General features: G+C 41.1%; 1 protein-coding gene across 2 annotated transcripts in view; it reads right to left on the bottom strand.

Annotated features, from left to right (window-relative positions):
* Positions 1-8,049: 8,049 nt before the first annotated feature.
* magl (MAX dimerization protein MGA-like) overlaps positions 8,050-18,043 on the bottom strand; it is a 42,345-nt gene continuing 32,351 nt past the window's right edge. The window contains exons 16-22 of one of the 2 annotated variants that reach the window (XM_061746799.1): positions 16,690-17,273; positions 16,549-16,598; positions 16,377-16,407; positions 15,295-15,465; positions 13,719-13,830; positions 11,888-12,457; positions 8,050-9,792 (exon numbers count right to left, since the gene is read on the bottom strand). In XM_061746799.1, the coding sequence (XP_061602783.1) occupies positions 9,050-9,792; positions 11,888-12,457; positions 13,719-13,830; positions 15,295-15,465; positions 16,377-16,407; positions 16,549-16,598; positions 16,690-17,273 (2,261 nt within the window). In that variant the 3' untranslated portion in view covers positions 8,050-9,049. The remainder of the gene's footprint in view (positions 9,793-11,887; positions 12,458-13,718; positions 13,831-15,294; positions 15,466-16,376; positions 16,408-16,548; positions 16,599-16,689; positions 17,274-18,043) is intronic. The other variant, XM_061746800.1, reaches the window with a different exon arrangement.

Raw genomic sequence — 18,043 nt, 5'->3', positions numbered from 1 at the left:
GATTTAGCTACATTTCATCTGGACTAAGGTGTTTTTTAATTCAAGATCTTTTTATTAAAATTTTCACAAAATAAAAAAGGTGAAATGCTGCATGTCAATTACAAACATTTTGATTAGGCATGGGCATGTTAATCATAGCATACACCAGTGTACAGAATATAAAAAACAATTAAACAGTATGAAAAAATATAAAATAGTAACAAAAACAAACTACAGACCAAACTAATCCCTCCCCTGTCACTGCCAGATTACTAATCACAATATGAGGTCACTCTAACATCAAAAGCCTGCACTAGGAATATAAAAGAAATATGAAGTATAGTTCACAGGGTCTGGAATGCTTCTAGAAAAGGTCCCCACACTTTCTGGAACTTATTTGATTGCTGAAGCGAGTATCTAATTTTCTCCAGTTTTAAGCAGGACATGATGTCTTCCAGCCATTGCGCACGAGTAGGAGGGAAGGGATCCTTCCACCTGAACAGAATTGCCCGACGAGCCAAAAGGGAGGCAAAAGACAAAGTGTGCCCCTGTGCAGTGGTTAACTTCCTTCCTCCCTCCATGACCCCAAACAGGGCAGTCAGTGGGTTTGGTTCTAATCTGATTTTAAGCACCAGAGAGAGAGTATGAAAGACTTCCATCCAGTACTTGTTTAGACATGGGCAGGACCAGTACATGTGGATGAGAGAGGCTTCTGCTACCTTACATCTTACACAGTATGGACTAATATCTGGGTACATGGAGGATAACTTTGCTTTTGAAATATGAGCCCTGTGTACCACTTTAAACTGAATTAAGCAGTGACGTGCGCACAGGGAGGTTGTATTAACCAGTTTGAGTATGGACTCCCAGGTATCCTCTGATAAGGGAAGCCCTAAGTCCTGCTCCCATGCTGCTTTGAGTTTATCTGTAGGGGCACTCCTAAGATCTAGCAACATGTCATAGAAAGACGAAATGAGCCCCTTTTTGAATGGGTCTGTGGCAAGAACTTTGTCAACTGTGGTCGAGCCTATCGATGCACCAGGGCTGGGTGTCTGGGAAAGAACAAAATGTCTAGCCTGAAGATACCTAAAGAAATGTGATTTTGGAAGGCTGAATTTACTACTTAACTGCTCAAAAGATGCCACGGTGCCGTCTATGAACATATCGCTAAAACGAATCATACCCCTCCTGTGCCATTCCTGGAAGGTGGGGTCCTCAAGGGATGGTTTGAAAGAGTGATTTGATGCAATGGGGCTAAGAAGAGAGAAGCTGTGAAAACCAAAAAACTTCCTAAATTGGGCCCAAATTCTAAGAGAATGTTTAACCACTGGGTTTTTGATTGATTTAAGTGAAGGAAGTGGAAGTGAGGAGCCGAGTAGGGCAGGAATTGACAGGTCATCAGTTGGATGTAACTCCATCGCCACCCAGTCAGGGCGGTCAGCGCCGTCGCAGTAGAAGGACCAGAATGCAAGGCAGCGCAGGTTAGCAGCCCAATAATAATAACGAAAGTTTGGGAGGGCCAGACCACCTGCAGACTTAATTTTTTGAAGGTGAGTTTTGTTCAAACGTGGCCGTTTACCCCGCCATAGGTATGTAGATATAACTGAGTCAAGGGACTGAAAAAAAGAACCAGGAATAAAGAGTGGTAAGGTCTGGAAAAGGTACAAAAATTTAGGTAAAATGGTCATTTTAACTGAATTGATGCGACCCACAAGAGACATTGACAGGGGTGACCATTGTGTAAGGGTTTGTTTGGTCTCATTTAACAATGAGATAAGATTCTCTTGGAGCAGGTCTTTGTGTTTCCTTGTCACAGATATGCCTAAATAGGAGAATTTGTCATTTGCGATTTTAAAGGGAAAATTGGAAAGGTCTAAAGCATGCGATTCGAGATTGGTAGGGAAAAGCTCACTTTTGCTGAGATTCAGTTTATAGCCTGAGAGTTTCCCAAACTGACTGAGAAGTGACAGCGCAGGGGGTAATGAGGCCAGAGGGTGAGAGATGAAAAGCAAGAGGTCATCGGCATAAAGCGAGACCTTATGTTCCCTGCCACCTCTCCAGATACCGGACACATCCTCACAAGATCGGAGCGCTGTGGCAAGCGGTTCGATAGCCATGTCAAAAAGCATGGGACTAAGGGGGCACCCCTGACGGGTTCCACGATGCAGATTAAATGGTTTTGACCGTTGAGAGTTAGTACGAATTGAGGCTGTTGGGTGTAAATAGAGAAGTTTAATCCACAGAGCAAAGTTCGGACCAAAACCAAACCTGTCCAGCACAGCAAAGAGATAATCCCATTGAACGCGATCAAATGCTTTCTCCGCATCCAGAGAGACAACGCATTCAGGGATAGCCTCAGAGGCAGAGTAGATAATATTGAACAGTCGCCTTGTGTTGAAGTAAGACTGCCTACCTTTAATGAAGCCAGTTTGGTCTTCAGATATAATTGTGGGGAGGGCATTCTCCAGCCTATGGGCTAGGACTTTAGCTAGGATTTTAGCATCTGTGTTTAATAGGGAGATGGGCCTGTAGGAGGCGCATTCAGTAGGATCCTTCCCTTTTTTAGCTATGAGGGTGATGCAGGCCTCCGAAAAAGAAGGAGGGAGGGAACCGTGGCTGAAGGATTCTGAAAGAACTGTAGATAGCAGTGGGGAAAGCAGAGTAGAAAATTTCTTTAGAAATTCCGCCGGGAAGCCATCAGGGCCAGGACATTTACCCGACTGCAGTGAAGAAATGGCTCGAGTAATTTCCATCAGGGATATCGGTTCTTCTAATGTCTTCCTTAGATCTGGTGAAAGACTGGGAATACTAAGACTATTTAAAAAGTCCGCAATCTCATCTCGATCAGTCTGAGATTCCGAGGTGTATAGCTGGGTATAAAAGTCCCTGAATGCTTCATTTATGAGTAAGTGGTCTGTAGTTACATGGCCATTTGGTAATCGAATCTTAGAAATATTTTGTTTAGCCTTAGAGCCTTTAAGTTGGTTGGCTAATAATTTGTCAGATTTGTCTCCATAAACATAAAACCTGGTTTTACTTTTCAGAAGTGACTGTTCAATTGGGTGAGTGGTAAGCAGGTCAAATTTAGTTTTAAGTTCTAGCCGCTTTTTGTAAAGATCTGGGGATTTAGTCCGAGAATATTCTTCATCGACCTCTTTGATTTGGCGGGCAAGGTCTGATCGCTCCCTATAAGATTTTTGCCTCACCCTAGCAGTGTAGGATATAATCTGTCCCCGGAGATAAGCCTTGAGGGAGTCCCAGACAGTTAGACTAGACATTCCTGGAGTCATATTCGTGGATAGGAAAAAGGCTATTTCCGTTTCCATAGATTTAACAAAATTTGTGTCCGACAGCAGAGTTGAATTGAATCGCCACTGTCTGTCTCTCTGAGGTAGGTCAGGAAGGGACATGGTTAGAACCACAGGAGCGTGGTCGGAAATGACAATGCTCTGATAAGCACAGGAATGAACCAGGGGAATCAGTTGATTATCAATAAAAAAATAATCAATCCTCGAGTATGTGTGGTGCACTTGTGAGAAAAAGGAGTATTCTCTGTCACATGGATGTAAAGAACGCCACACATCACAAACACCGTAGTCAGAAAGGAACGCCTGAATAAGACGGGCTGACTTACTTGCTGTGCCGGGGTTGGTAGAGGATCGGTCTAGGACTGGGTCGAGCCAGCAATTAAAATCACCACCCAGTATGAGAGAATATGTATTAAGGTCAGGGAGCAGTGAAAACAGTCGTTCAAAAAAGACTGCATCATCTGAATTAGGGGCATAAACGTTCACAAGTACGACCAATGTATTGAATAATTTCCCAGAAACGATCACGTAGCGACCAAACTTGTCAGAAATCACATTGTGCTGCTCAAATGAAACATCCTGACTGATCAGAACTGAAACTCCTCGGGCCTTAGCTTGAAAGGAGGAGTGAAATCTCTGCCCTGACCACCTCGGGAACAGGCGGCTATTATCAGAACTGCGAATATGAGTTTCTTGTAGAAAGGCTATTTCTGTTTTAAGGTGTTTTAGATGTGAGAAGATCCTCTTCCTTTTAACAGGGTGATTCAGACCCTTAACATTCCAGCTCACCAACTTCAAGTATCTACTCATAATATCTAAGAAGAAAAATTAGGTGTGCACAATGACCTAGGCAGAAAAAAAGAAAACGGAAAGGAGGTTGAATGTGACCCACATTAAGTAATGAGTTGAAAAGAGTTAATGCAAAGTTTCTGGCAGTGACATATCCCCCCGACCCACCCCCCCCAACTAAGACAGCTGCTATAGAAAAATAAAAAAAAAGCAGCAAGCTCTTTAAAACAAACAAAGTGCAATAACGCATCTTCCAATCCTACACACTAATAGCTTTTGCTCCCGTATCATGGGTGTATACATATTAGCACCTTAAAACGTGTAGATATAAATAAAAAAAAGAAATACCCTCTCAAATCTTGACCTGGAAGTCCCGATATGAGCCCAGAAATATTTGTACAAAAATATAAAATATAAAACGTCCGACTTAAGCAGCGTAAAAGTAAGGTTAACAGCTTACAATTATTACAAAACTTATAGGTAAATCGGAAAAGCTTTTTTTTTTTTTTTTTTTTTTCCCTTCCTTTCCTTCTCTCCCTCTTCACCACTTATTTTCCCCCTTCCCTCAAATAGCCAAAAAGAACTGCAAATTAATAATATTTGCAAAAGGGCAGTCAAACTAACAACAGAGAAAATACTGGTTGTCGCGGGGTTACTCACCCTCCCCTCAGGAATAATGTGGCCCACGTAAAAAAAAAAAAAAAAAAAAAAAAAAAAAAAAGAGAGAGAAAAAAAAAGTCAGTCCGTGAGCGTCAGTGAGCCGCACCGGGCTGCAGGCGGAGCCGTGACAGCCTCCAACGGTCCCGTTACGGTGGGTTTGAAGTTTTGCTGCGACTCGTGATGAATTTGCGCGCCTCATCCACGGAGCCGATCCACTTCCTGGCCCCCCCGGACAGCGTGAGCCGGAGCCGGGCGGGGAAGAGCAGAGCCGGCCTCAGACCCAGCTGGTAGAGCTCCGACATGACTCCGCTGTATTCCGCTCGTTGGCTGGCAACTTCGGGGCTGTAATCCTCCACTATCCGGATGGGGTGGCCGCGATATTCCACCTTTCCTCTCCGGCGCGCCTCCCTGATGAGGATATCTTTCGTCTGGTACCGGTGAAGGCGGAGGATGACCGGACGCGGTCTCTGTCCCGGGGCCGGCTTGGCGGCGAGCGAGCGGTGCGCTCTGTCTATCTCTGGCGGTGACGGCAGCGTATCGTTCCCGAACACCTCACACAGCAGCTTGGAGAAGAAAGCCGTTGGAGACCCGCCCTCGGTCGACTCCGGTAAGCCCAGGATACGGATGTTCTGCCTTCTGCTTCGGCTTTCCAAATCCACCACCTTAGCCTTCAGCCGAGCATTATCATCCCGTAGAGTCGAGCAGATGCCTTCAAGGTCCGTAACTCGCTGGCTGAGGTCTTCTGTGGCGAGTTCAAGGGACGAAACCCGTTGGCCATGGTCCTCGACCGCGAGCCGCGTTTGGTCGAGTTTGGAGTCGAGCTGACGGAAAGTATTTTTGAACTCGGCGGCCAGGGCAGCGCGGTGTTCTTCCAGCAACGTGGTAATGGCCGCCAGGGTTAAGACAGCGCCAGCCTCGTCCTTTTTTCCCGACTTGCCGCTCTTCGAAGCCATCTCGGAGGTAAATGGGCTCGTTCGAGACAAAAAAAAAGAAAAACAGCAACAGGGAATCCCTTTTAAAGGAAAAAGTTTGAAAGTTTGAGGGCTTGGTGGTTTAAAAAGTTTGGCATTTACGGGAGCACTCACGAAACACGTCTACTCCATCTGCTCACCAACCGGAAGCCAAAACGGACTAAGGTGTTTAAACGCATTTTAAAACTACAATTTAGGTTTATGGTCGCCACACCAGACATTTGCAAACTGCAGATTTTGCAGGGTGGTTTATGTCGGATAACCTTCCTGCTGAAACTCTGCAAGCACAGGGAGAACAAGAAAACCTCATATTCCCACTGGTACAAAACACACCGAACCAATCGCACCGGGGCAGGGGCGGCCTCTATGTGACGATTTAAAACAGCAAAGACTGCCTGCAGAATTGCTGATAACTTAATTAGGCCCAATCCCAATTCAACTTCACTCGCCCTTCTTTTCTTCCCTACCCCCTAAAAAAGAAGGGGAAGATTTTAGGGCACTTGGCCCAGGTGCCTGTCCCATTTCTCCTACTCACCCTCGTTTTCATCCCTACCCTGAACAGGAAGCAGAGAGCCAAAAGCTGTTTTCATTTCAGCTGTAGCGCTGTTAATATGGCACTTTATTAAGTTTTAATATTTTTTCCAGGTATAAAGGTCCTTTAACCTTTAAGATTGCAACCGGGGCTCAGTTTATCCAAATAACGCCTGTTAAGCAATTTGACCCGATGTTTTCGGAGATGAGAAGAGCCATCGGCCCCGGGGAGCAGCCTCAGCTCACAGCCCGAGGGGAGAGACGTGCCCGCCGGGTCAAGCTGCTCCGTCGTCCCGGGGAGAAACCTGCAGCTCTGTTGAGAATTACGCTGGCTGAAATAAATCATTTAGGAAGATGTTGGTTTAATAGATGAAATCTAACAGTTGTAGCTACGCCTGTTAAGAAATTTGCTCCGAAATTTCGAGATTTCTGTCTGCCGGCTACGCAGCTTGGGTCCGCATTAAATCGACGCAGAGCCTACGGCGTAGGTTACGTAACCTACGCCGTAGGTTGGTGTAACGCGGAACCATAAATCCCTTTATTCTGGCGTGATCTTCGGCAACTTTATCTGAAAGTGTGTAAATTACCCAGATAACAGCTGGATTACTTTGTGGTTTCTGAAAACTATTATATCAGAAACATCCAAAACAAATCTGACGAGTCACAGGATTATTTCTCTCTATTTCTCTGAGGCGAGTCTGCCTGTTTGCCTTCGGTCGGTGAGTGAAATCGACGCAGAGCCTACGGCGTAGGTTACGTAGCCTACGGCGTACAGCCTTTACTCCGGCGCGATTCTTCGCGAACAACGGACAAAAAAGGGATTATGTACATTCACTGAGTGAATATTATGAAAGTCAAATATTGGTTTGTCACTAGAAATGTAACCAAAATGCATTTTTATGCAGAAACTAACTCAAAATATTGATTTTATTCACAAAAAAATAAGAAATGTCCGCCATGTTTTTATTTTTGATTCAGGCCGCAAATGACGACGAAAAGCATTCTGGGAAATTTTCATACCCCCTCGCTTGCGAAGTCAGCATGTGAAAACCCTCGATTTGAAGGGGCTATTCTCAGCCCCTAACCCTCGTTATGCCCCCTCCCCCTAGGTGAAAAGAGGAATTGGGACACCACTACCTTCACGGGAACGCGCAAAAGTTAGGGGGAGTGAAGAAAACGAGGGCGAGGGGGACAATTGGGACGCAGCCTTACTCCTCTTCAGCTACTCTAGGCTTTCTTTTTCCAGATCTGGTCACCACTCTGCTTACGTCATATCGGAAACCAGTTTCTTCGGTCCTTCTTCGAAATCAGTTAAGGCTCAGCCCTCGTTAGGAATATTTATGGCATGTCAAGACATATCTGAAAAGGTTTTAAGTGCCAGGTGGCTGAAAACCCCCACAGACAGTTTCCTGTACCATAGAAACACTTTGTCGGCCCATGCTTTTAAAAAAAAAAACCCACGACAGGAACAAACTGAAAACAAGCAGTCTTTAAAACTGATTGGTCTTCACTGCTGATAGTGTTCAGGGCGTGCATGTGTTTATTTCTTTTAAGTCTTACTGTGTAAACATTTGTTAAAATCAATGTTCGGTTTGACCATTGTAAATAAAGCATTGAAATGAGTGCGGGGTATCTGTGTTGTCCTGCAGTGGAAACTACTGATACGACCTGTGAACCCAGTGGACTGCAATCAAAGGGCCTTCAATGTTTGTTTTCTGTGTGACTTCGGTTGTGACTCGCTGTCAAAGCAAAAAGATGTTGCAGGTAAGAAAGAAAAAAGTAGATAATTCAAAATCAAGTTTATTTGTTTGTTTGAAATCACAAATTCATCCCAAAAGATACATTTTTTTACAGAAAATGGAACAAAAAAAACAGAATATCTTTATTAATGAGCAACTGATCGGTGCCTTGTAGAAGCACCCTGTTTGTTTTTCAGGACTTTCTAACCCAAACTAACAAAGTTCTTAAAAATAAACCATGAATTTCCCACAGGCTTCTGTCGGATAAAACACACGGCTAGTTTACGTGAAGTGTCTACAGCATATCCAGTTATAATAATGCCGTTTACGCAGCCGCCATTTCAAATTGCAGATCAATAACTGTACTCACAGGAAGAAAAACAAAAAAAAAACTCATCACGGGTGGTTTTCTACCGGGAATTTAAAGTGCAACTACAGATGATTTCAGGGTTTTTAGTCAAAAAGCAAGAATTAATGCATGTCGTTCAAGAAAAAAAGTCTATACTGACATATTTTAAAGAACGAAAGGATGTTACCATCTAGCTCTAGTCAAAATACATTTAACATACACTGCAAGGCTAAATAATGCATAGGATCTGTACCTTCTGATTCTCTTCTGGACACAGATCTCTAACAGATGACTTCAAGTACAACATAATTGGAGCATGAGTAATCCGTGGTTAAAAAAATGAAAATATACCTGTGACATATATAGACAATATCATTTTAGAAATCATCCACATCAAAAAAACTGATGGTGGCAGTAACAAGAGACGCAACTCGTACATTCAGCAGGTCACTTAATGCTATTCGTGTCTCTCTCGATATTATGAGAGTCCAGTAAGCCATTAAGAGCAGCATTAAGTTCTTAACTGTGCCCCTGATCATTCGGCTTCTTGGACAGGCACATCGGGTGAAGCTTTTAATTACTTCTGATACTCGACACCGACAAACAGTGCAGAATCTCCTGAGAATGATGACAGAACACGCTGCTGCCTCAGAGAGCCGTCAGTGTGAGACTTAACTGAGCTCAAATGACTCAAATGTGCATTTTTTTCTTTCGGAGGAACGATTAAAATTCCAACTCGGGGTCCAGTTCCCTCTCTATGTCTATCCAGGACCGCCTCTTTTCACTGGGGAAGTCTTTTCCCAGAGAGCCGCGGGTTAACGGCCGCACCAGGTCGCCGTTTTTAAAACTGTTGACTGAAAACGTGACAGGACGGTCGTCCACGGAGTCGGCGTCGGTCCGCGTGGCCGCCGTCATTTGCCCCATCTTCATCTTTGGAGGTCTTCCTCTGCGTTTTTTGATGGGAGCAGGACTATCGACTGCTCCACCATCCCCCTCCCTCTTCCGCCCTGCCAGTTCGCTAGGAATCGCTTTAATGTGCATCTTTCTCACCGTTAGAAGCCCTCGAGCCTTGGGGACCCTCACCCTGGGCTCGGTAGAGAAGTTCTTCCGGGGCCTCCCCACGGAACGGTGACCACCAGAGGTGCCGGGGTTTGGACTGAGGTCTGGTAGAAGACCAGATGTGTCTGCGCTCGTGCCGCTACCTCCCTCTTGACCGCCGTCAGAATGCCTCGTGGTCAAATTGTTCTGCCGTAAAAACTGAGCGAGGGGGATCAACCCGCCCGAATGCCTCGGATCAGAATTTGGTGACGCGGTTTTGTCCTCTGAAACGAGTCCGGGGTCTGCGTCTGATTGAGGTGCCGACGGGTCTATTTTAGCAAGCTGCATCAAACCATAAGAACCAATTTCCTTCCCCTCTCCATCCTGCTTGGGTTTCATCACCATGAGCGTGTAGTAGCCGTGACCAACTGTGAGAAGAAGAAGAAAAAAAATACAGTTAAAAATGGAATCATTCTACATTTAAGGATAAATAAATAAATAGGTTAGTATTAGGGCTGGGCGATATTGACCGAGGCCTATCTCAATATTTTCTAGCTAAATGGCGATACTCGATATATATCGATATTTTTTCTGTGCCATAATTGAGGTTTCCCCCAAAGCATTATAGCATAGCATCTCTGTTAGCATCTCTGTTAGCTTAATTTTTTTCTGAGGCAAACCCTTAAAAAAACAGTCAGTTTTAATACAAAGCCTCGTGCCAAATGTCACACAGGTACATTTATTAACAGAGGTCTGCACAATATCAAAATGTATAAAACAAATGAAATAAAAATAAACTGCCTGCATATATAGAATAAAAATGCTTCTTGAATAAAATAAAACAAATATCCCTTTCCTGCATAACAATTAAATTAAAATACACTGCAATTAATACAATGTAGACAGTAGGGCTGCACGATTAATCGTTAAAAAATCGCGATCTCGATTCATGCTTGAACGCGATCTCATTTCCAAATGACGACGATTTGAAAAAAAAAAAAAAAAAAAATTTTTTTTTTTTTTTTAAAGATGGCTGCATAAAAAAAGGACTAGGCCTATGTTCTAGGTTGTTGTAGTCCTGTCATGGTCAACTATCATGTTGTCATGTTTATTATATTTTGTTAATGATTGTGGATTACATTTGGAGAAACATCTACCTTTCTCATCACCTGACACATATTGCACATAAATATTGTTAAAATTGTTATTGTTAAAATTATTTAAAGACAAGAGAGATGTTTATTGTTTTTATGTTCAATGTCAGCTGTTACAGCAAAAAGCAGCAGGAATAATTTGTTGCCTCAGAACTACAGGATCTGTTACAAGTCCCCTTTCTGAAATGGTGTTCAACTCAGGGAGGAACAAATATTGTTCAAAATTGTTATTATTGTTTAAATTATTCAAAGGTTTGTGTAAAGAAGACAAGAGATGTTTATTGTTATTATATTTTTGTTCAGCTGTTGCAAAGTTAAAGTAATAAGTGAAATAAATTTTATATTGGAAAAAAATCGTGAGAGAATCGTGATCTCAATTCTAAGCAAAAAAATCGTGATTCTCATTTTGTCCAGAATCGTGCAGCCCTAGTAGACAGTAACTGGCAGACTTTTCCACTGAGGTTGACAGTTGTGCAAATAACAAAAAATTTGTGCAAATCTCAAATAAAACATTCAAGTCAATTTGTCACAAAATAAGCTATATCAAAATCATTAAAAAAAAAAAATTTTTTTTTTTTTTTTTAGTAATCGATATAAACGATATCGTCTCGTACCATATCGCGTTTGAAAATATATCGATTTGTGGTTTTTTTGTTGCAGATTTCCAGTGCTTGACGTGTGTCTCCGTGTGTTCCTGCTTCCTGGATTGGCAGTGGATGTCGTCACCACCCCCCCCCCCACCCCCTCCCCCCCCCAAAAAAAAAAAAAAAAAAAAAAAAAAACACTGGGTTTGTATGTGTATATTTATGTATGTGTACGCATATGTGTGCGTATATATATATGTATATATTACATATAGTAATAATGCACATATATACACTTTTGGTTTCTACCGTCATGGTATCAATCAATAATATGTGTGCAGACAAGGTAAAAAAAAAAAAAAAAAAAAAAAAAAAAAAAAAAAAAAAAAGAAAATATATCGATATATATTAAAATCTCGATATATCGCCCAGCCCTACACTATATGTTCATTTTTCAGATAAATGAAATATTGTTTCTATTTTTTTGAGTCACTTGTTTTTATGTTTATTTCTCCTACTCTTCAGTGTCGGGTATTGCAACTGTTCTTTGCACAAACCGTAGTTTTTTTTTTAACAAAACATTTGTGCAAATCTCAAATAAAACATTCAAGTCTATTTGTTTCAAAATAAGCTATATCAAAATCATAAAGAAAAAAAATAAATAAATAAATAAATTCTAAATCGATATAAATGATATTGTCTCGTACCATATCGCGTTTGAAAATATATCGATATATATTAAAATCTCGGTATATATCGCCCAGCCCTAGTTGGTATCAACTTACGTGGTTTCAGAGATGCGGGGAGTATGATTCTACCAGTTTTGGAGCGAATCAGCGGAAGAGGAGTGAAGGGTACTACAGACTGAACTTTGGGCTCTCCGGGTGAAGCTTGCTCTGGTGCTGACGTGTGCTGGAGTGCAGCTCCGTCCGACGGGGCTTGAGCCTCGCCGTTGGGTGTGGAAGGAGGCTGAATGGCGGCAGATTCCCCTTGGTCGACGGCCAGTTGTGTTGGTCGTGTAGTGATGGGGGAGGAGCCTTCCTGAGGCTTGTGCATGAGGTAATGCTGGGCCTGACCTTTATCTTGGCCTTTGTCGTGAAGGAAGGCTAGTAGCTTCCCCAACATATTTGGGGCCGCTGCCGGCGGGCCGTCTTGAGGTGGAGGCCCGGGGTTGAGTGGTAGCAGTGGTGCGGGTCGCGGCTGGAGATCCGAGGGGGGAGCCGTGGCCTGCACAAGAGCTGCTTTAGTCTCCAACATTTGGGAAAAGATGGGCTTCCAATTCATCGCCTGCTCCCGTTGTTTCTGTCGTTCACAGATCTCCTTCAGCTTGTTTTGAATCACGACCTCTGGTTTCCCTAAATTTAACAGACAAGATTTAGGTTTAAGGGTGGAAATCACATGCAGAGCGTTTCTGTTCATGAGGACATGTATCTGTACGTCTGAGATGTTGCCAGTTTAAATAAAGTTTGTTTGGGCTTCGACACATTCAACATATATTAATAAATTATTGATCATTCAAAAAAGGTTTCTCAGAATGATGTCACACGCAAACAGATATGAGCCATCTGCTCTCCTTTTCATTAATTATTCATTATTATCAGTCAATAAAATTCACATTTTTAAAACATGTTTAATTATGTTCAAATTTAAAAATTATATACAAGATCTTCCTTCTTCTTTTCATAATTTCTTTTGTGTTAATTCCGATATTCATTCTTATGCCACAAGGCACAAAGATGATTTTAATTTACCGTTTTGTAAAACATGGAAACATCAATCTTTCATCACTTACATAAATTGTGTGGAACACTTGTGGAATTCACTCAATAAATCTCTTCTCTCTCTCATCACCATCCTTGCCAATATTCAAAAAACATTTAAAGAACTTTCTTATTGTTTCATCTTTGTAATGTTCATTATTTGATCTGAGTTACATTTTCTTGTGTTTTTTTTTTTACTCTCCCTTGTGTAGCTTTGTTTTGTTTTTTATTCATATATGGAAAGGATTCTATATAAGCCACCAGGCTTCTTCCTTTCCTTGCATGTTATTTCATTGTTTTTCATTTTTTGTTTATATTTGTCTTATATTGCTAAATAAATAAATAAACTAAACTAAACTAAAGGCACACAGTCATGAAACAATAACGCATTCTTTTAGTGCTATGATTTTTTTTTTGGGAGGGTTAAGGGCAAACATGTGCAATGGCCGAACATGTAACTAATAAAGTAATATAGGAAATGTCATTTCAATACATTCACATTTTCGATACTCAAAATGTATCCAAAAACTGTTGAATCCTGGGGATACTTCATATCCCCCAAAAGTTTGTCTTTGTGCAAAATAAAGAATATGTTTGCTGATGCTGGTCTCGGGAGCTTGTTTTGGCCCAAGACCCACTGCAACCAAATTATCTTTCATTATGTTTTCATAGGTAATGAAAGAGGGTATTATGTTGTTTTTTTTTTTTTACTTAAGATCTGTTTGTAAAAGGAGTTTTGACTTTGTGCTTTATTGCAGAAAAACAACTCAACAACTCCCGTGCACACCACACTCAAACAGTCCCAGGGCGAGTGCAAAGAGGAAAATAAGGAAAAAATACAAAGCAAACTACACACCGGCCAAACGGGACAGCGTCTTCACATAGACGGCCTGGATGTTCATTAGCCTCCTCTTCTGCTCTTCCAGATATCGGGAGGTTTTCGTCTGATTCTGGATTTCTTTTTCAGCCTAAAAACAAAGAAAGATAAAGACCAACAATGATAGCAATGTGAAAACAGGATTTATAAAATATATAATATTCAAGCTTGAACAACTATGCATGCTTAAGTGTTGTTATATGTGAATTAATGTACAGTATACAATGTAGAATGTGTGTCTATACTTGTCTGATGACTTAATGTCTTCAGTCGACAAAAATAAATAAGTATGAAAATAAAAACCAACTTCTAAAACACTTTCTTTTTCTGTTTGTTTGTTTATTTGGGAAAGTGTGAGGTAAAAGTGAAAGTCACCTTTCTGGTATTAAATATTATACACCAGCTTCGTTGCTTGCTCACTAGGGGTGTAACAATATATCGTGCCACGAAATTTCGCGATACAAAAACGTCACGATACGTGTCGTGGAGGTGACAAACTGTATCGCGATATTGGGTTATTAATATTAATCTATTGTGTTGACTAGAAACGCGCAGTGTATTGGTGCCGACCGCGGCTCGACCCGCGGACGGAAATCTTACTCCGCTCAGAAGAAACTAGTACCGTTTTGCGGTCCCGATCACGGGACTCTAGCTGGGTTTTGAGCTCTGAACTTTTAAGTCTGGTCTAGAGTTAAGCTTTACCTTATTAGATTAAACCTTTTTCGGGTCGTGAGTAGGATAAACACGGGAAAACTTCTGCTGAGCTCCAGTGTACTTTAATGTCCGCTCAACAGCGTAGGATTTTAGAACATCAACACAGCACCTAGTGCCGTACTGTGGCGTATCACTCCGCCCAATCTAAAACAGACTAATCACTACAGATAAACTGACTAGTGTCATTATAGTCCCTGATTTACATCAGAATATTAAGAATATATTTATAAAATAATGAACCCTGAATTACCAAAATAACCTTCTTAACAAAAATAAATCTCCTCTTACACTTATAAGGTGAGCATGAATCAATTTATTTATTTATTTAATTTTAGTTGTTATATTTCTGGAAAAGAAAAAAGTCAAATCATACATGAGAGAAACTATTCAGTTTGTGGCAAAATATTTGTACTTGTATGAAACTGAAGATGCATAATGCAAACCTGACATTTACTTTTAGTTCAGTTTGTGGAAAATGGTTGGCCTGGCTTTCTCTTTAAAACTTAAACAGTTATAAAGCATTACAAACTGTAACAATAGTGCAAATGCACAGCATTGTTTTGTATTTTATGTCTTTCAAATAAATGACAATTTCTTCCAGTCATATGTTCCTCATGCAAGGTTGTTAAAAAAAATACTGCTATAATATCGTATCGTATCGTTATCGTGACCTCGATATCGTGTATCGTACCGTATCGCGAGATTAGTGTATCGTTACACCCCTAGTAGTTACACGCTCCTTCATCTTTTCTTTGGTGAATGTGAGGCAGCGCTGTAGAGGTGATGGAGTGCACTCTGAACATTTCAAATAAACACTGTGTGTGACGGACGCAGCACTGACCAGCGAGAGGAGGTGGAGCCTGGACGTTCTGTGAGGACTGTTCAGAACCACCTGGAGTCTGGTGTAAAGGACTCGCTGCTCCGAGCGTCTCCGTCTTTCCACATCAGTGTGGCTGTTGGAAATACCTTTGCTCATCCAATTGTCCTCCTCCTCTTCCTCCTCCTCCTCCTCCTCCATTTGATATGGGAACAGAGGGACAGAAAAGATCATCAATGCGCTGAACACCGACCATCAGTTAAGAGCAGGTAAGACATTTGTGGAAGAAGTCATGTCTGTTAATATTTGAATAAAACATCTAAAAACATTGAAAGCTCCCCTTAAATCCAGGGGACAAAACACCTAATCATGAGCTCTTTTGCAAGTGAGTACAAAGCCTGACCCACTGTTGTTTTTTCAGTGTTTATGAAGCCAGAGGTTTGTATGTTTGCATGAATAACAATGGACCCACCAGATGATGGTGAGGAGATATTCAGTCAATTTGTCAAAAAAAATCTTGTGGGTTACCAATTGTGTAGAACTGCTTACCCTACCTTTAAAGTAACAGCATTTGTATATTCTAGGACGGGGGTCAGCAACCCGCGGCTCTAGAGCCGCATGCGGCTCTTTTTTTTCTTTTTTCTTCTTTTTTTCTTCCTTTTTCCTTTCCTTTTTAATCTCGAAATTTCAACTTTTTTCACGAAATTTTGAATATTTTCTCAACATTTCGACTTTTTTCTCGAAATTGTACTTCAAGTCTTCAACATTAATCTTGAAATTTCGACTTTTTTCTCAACATTTCGGCTTTTTTCTCGACATTTCGCCTTTTTTCTCGAAGTGCATAATGAAAAAAAAAAATCTTTCCCCAGTTATAACTAATATAGAAACATGCAGCATGTGTTGCCTTCATTCTAAGGCTTATACAAGACTTTTATACAAGATTTTTTGCGGCTCCAAACATATTTGTTTTTTGTGTTTTTGGTTCAATACGGCTCTTTCAACATTTTGGGTTGCCGACCGCTGTTCTAGGATAATTAAGTGTTGCCAAGTAAATATGAGCTCTGTAGTGCGATAAGAAATACTGTTTTCTGTTTTAAAAGCCATACCTTCAATGAACCACAGCCATCACCGTGGTTTCTGAAAGTAGAGAACAAAACCTTTGTTAAGTCTGATAATAATTTTAATAATTCTAATTCAATAATAAAATCAATTCATAGGTCCACGAGTAAGGAGAAACATTTTAATGCATTATTGTGAATTTTAAAGGCAGAATCGTACATTTTAATGATGTCCTCTTCTTCTACAGTCTCGATGTCTATAATCTCGTCCTGAAAAAAAAAAAAAAGATTTTGAAGTCAGAACAATGGAAATTATTAATTTCAATAAGAAATCAAAACAAAAAAAAATGCTTGAACTTACATCTTCGTCATAGTCCGAGTATTCTGAGCTTAAATCTTCCGAGGCAGCATCCAAGTTGCAATCCTCCTGTTTCACTGTGTGCTTGCAGTCGACCTCATTCTCATCGGGCTGCATCTCCTCACACAGCGCTCCCAGGGAGGAGCCAGGCTCAGCTAATTTGCCGCGTAATAAGCTTTTAACTTTATTTAGGGCATTAGATTCAAGCCAATGTTTGGCCAGTTGGTGAAGATTAGAAATGCCATTTTTTGGAGCCGGGGCGTCAGCTGCGCTCAGCGTGTTTGGAGTGTTTTCAGGTGTTGATTGTTGTGCGGTCCCAACAGCCCCATGTTGTGGGAGTTGAATGAGGGTGAAGCCGCCAGGCAGGGCGACACTAGGGAACTTCTGGTCCTCGCTGGTCTGGCACGATGGAGGACAGATTCTGAATGAACACGTTCCACTGTCTCCGAGGAAGCTGGGGCTCTTCAGTGCCGGGGAGACGGTGAGGGAGACGGCTGACGGCGTTGAGCTCTTCTTGGGGGCTGAGGTGCGATTAATCGGGGAAGGTGGTTTTTCAGGGGTTTTGGGCTTCATGGCTATCTTACAAACTGGGGAAAGAAAGTATGCAGAGAAATATGGTGAGACATGGACTTAACCACCTTATTTCCACATAATCTTGATAATTAATCAGAGCCATGGGATACATAACTTCGATATGGCGATATGGACCAAAAGTCATATCTCGATATTTTTCTAGCTGAATGGCGATACTCGATATATATCGATATTTTTTCTGTGATATAATTGGGGTTTCCCCCAAAGCATTATAGCATAGCATCTCTGTTAGCTTCATTTTTTCTGAGGCAAACCCTTAAAAAAACAGCCAGTTTTAATACAAAGCCTCGTGCCAAATGTCACACAGGTTCCTTTATTAACAGAGGTCTGCACAATATCAAAATGTATAAAACAAATGAAATAAAAATAAACTGCCTGCATATATAGAATAAAAATGCTTCTTATAATATAATAAAATAAAACAAATATCCCTTTCCTGCATAACAATTAAATTAAAATACACTGCAATTAATACAATGTAGACAGTAACAGGCAGACTTTTCCACTGAGGTTGACAGTTGTGCAAATAACAAAACATTTGTGCAAATCTCAAATAAAACATTCAAGTCAATTTGTCACAAAATAAGCTATATCAAAATCATAAAAAAATAAATAAATAAATAAATGAATAATAATCGATATAAACGATATTGTCTCGTACCATATCGCGTTGGAAAATATATCGATATATATTAAAATCTCGATATATCGCCCAGCCCTAGCTGTGGATTTGGCAAAAAAAAGAAAGAAAAGAAACAAGTGG

Source organism: Cololabis saira, chromosome 18, assembly GCF_033807715.1.
Source record: "Cololabis saira isolate AMF1-May2022 chromosome 18, fColSai1.1, whole genome shotgun sequence".
NCBI classification, from domain to species: Eukaryota; Metazoa; Chordata; class Actinopteri; order Beloniformes; family Belonidae; genus Cololabis; species Cololabis saira.
Note: the sequence above shows the minus strand (reverse complement) of the source record. Positions and strands in the feature narration are given on the sequence as shown.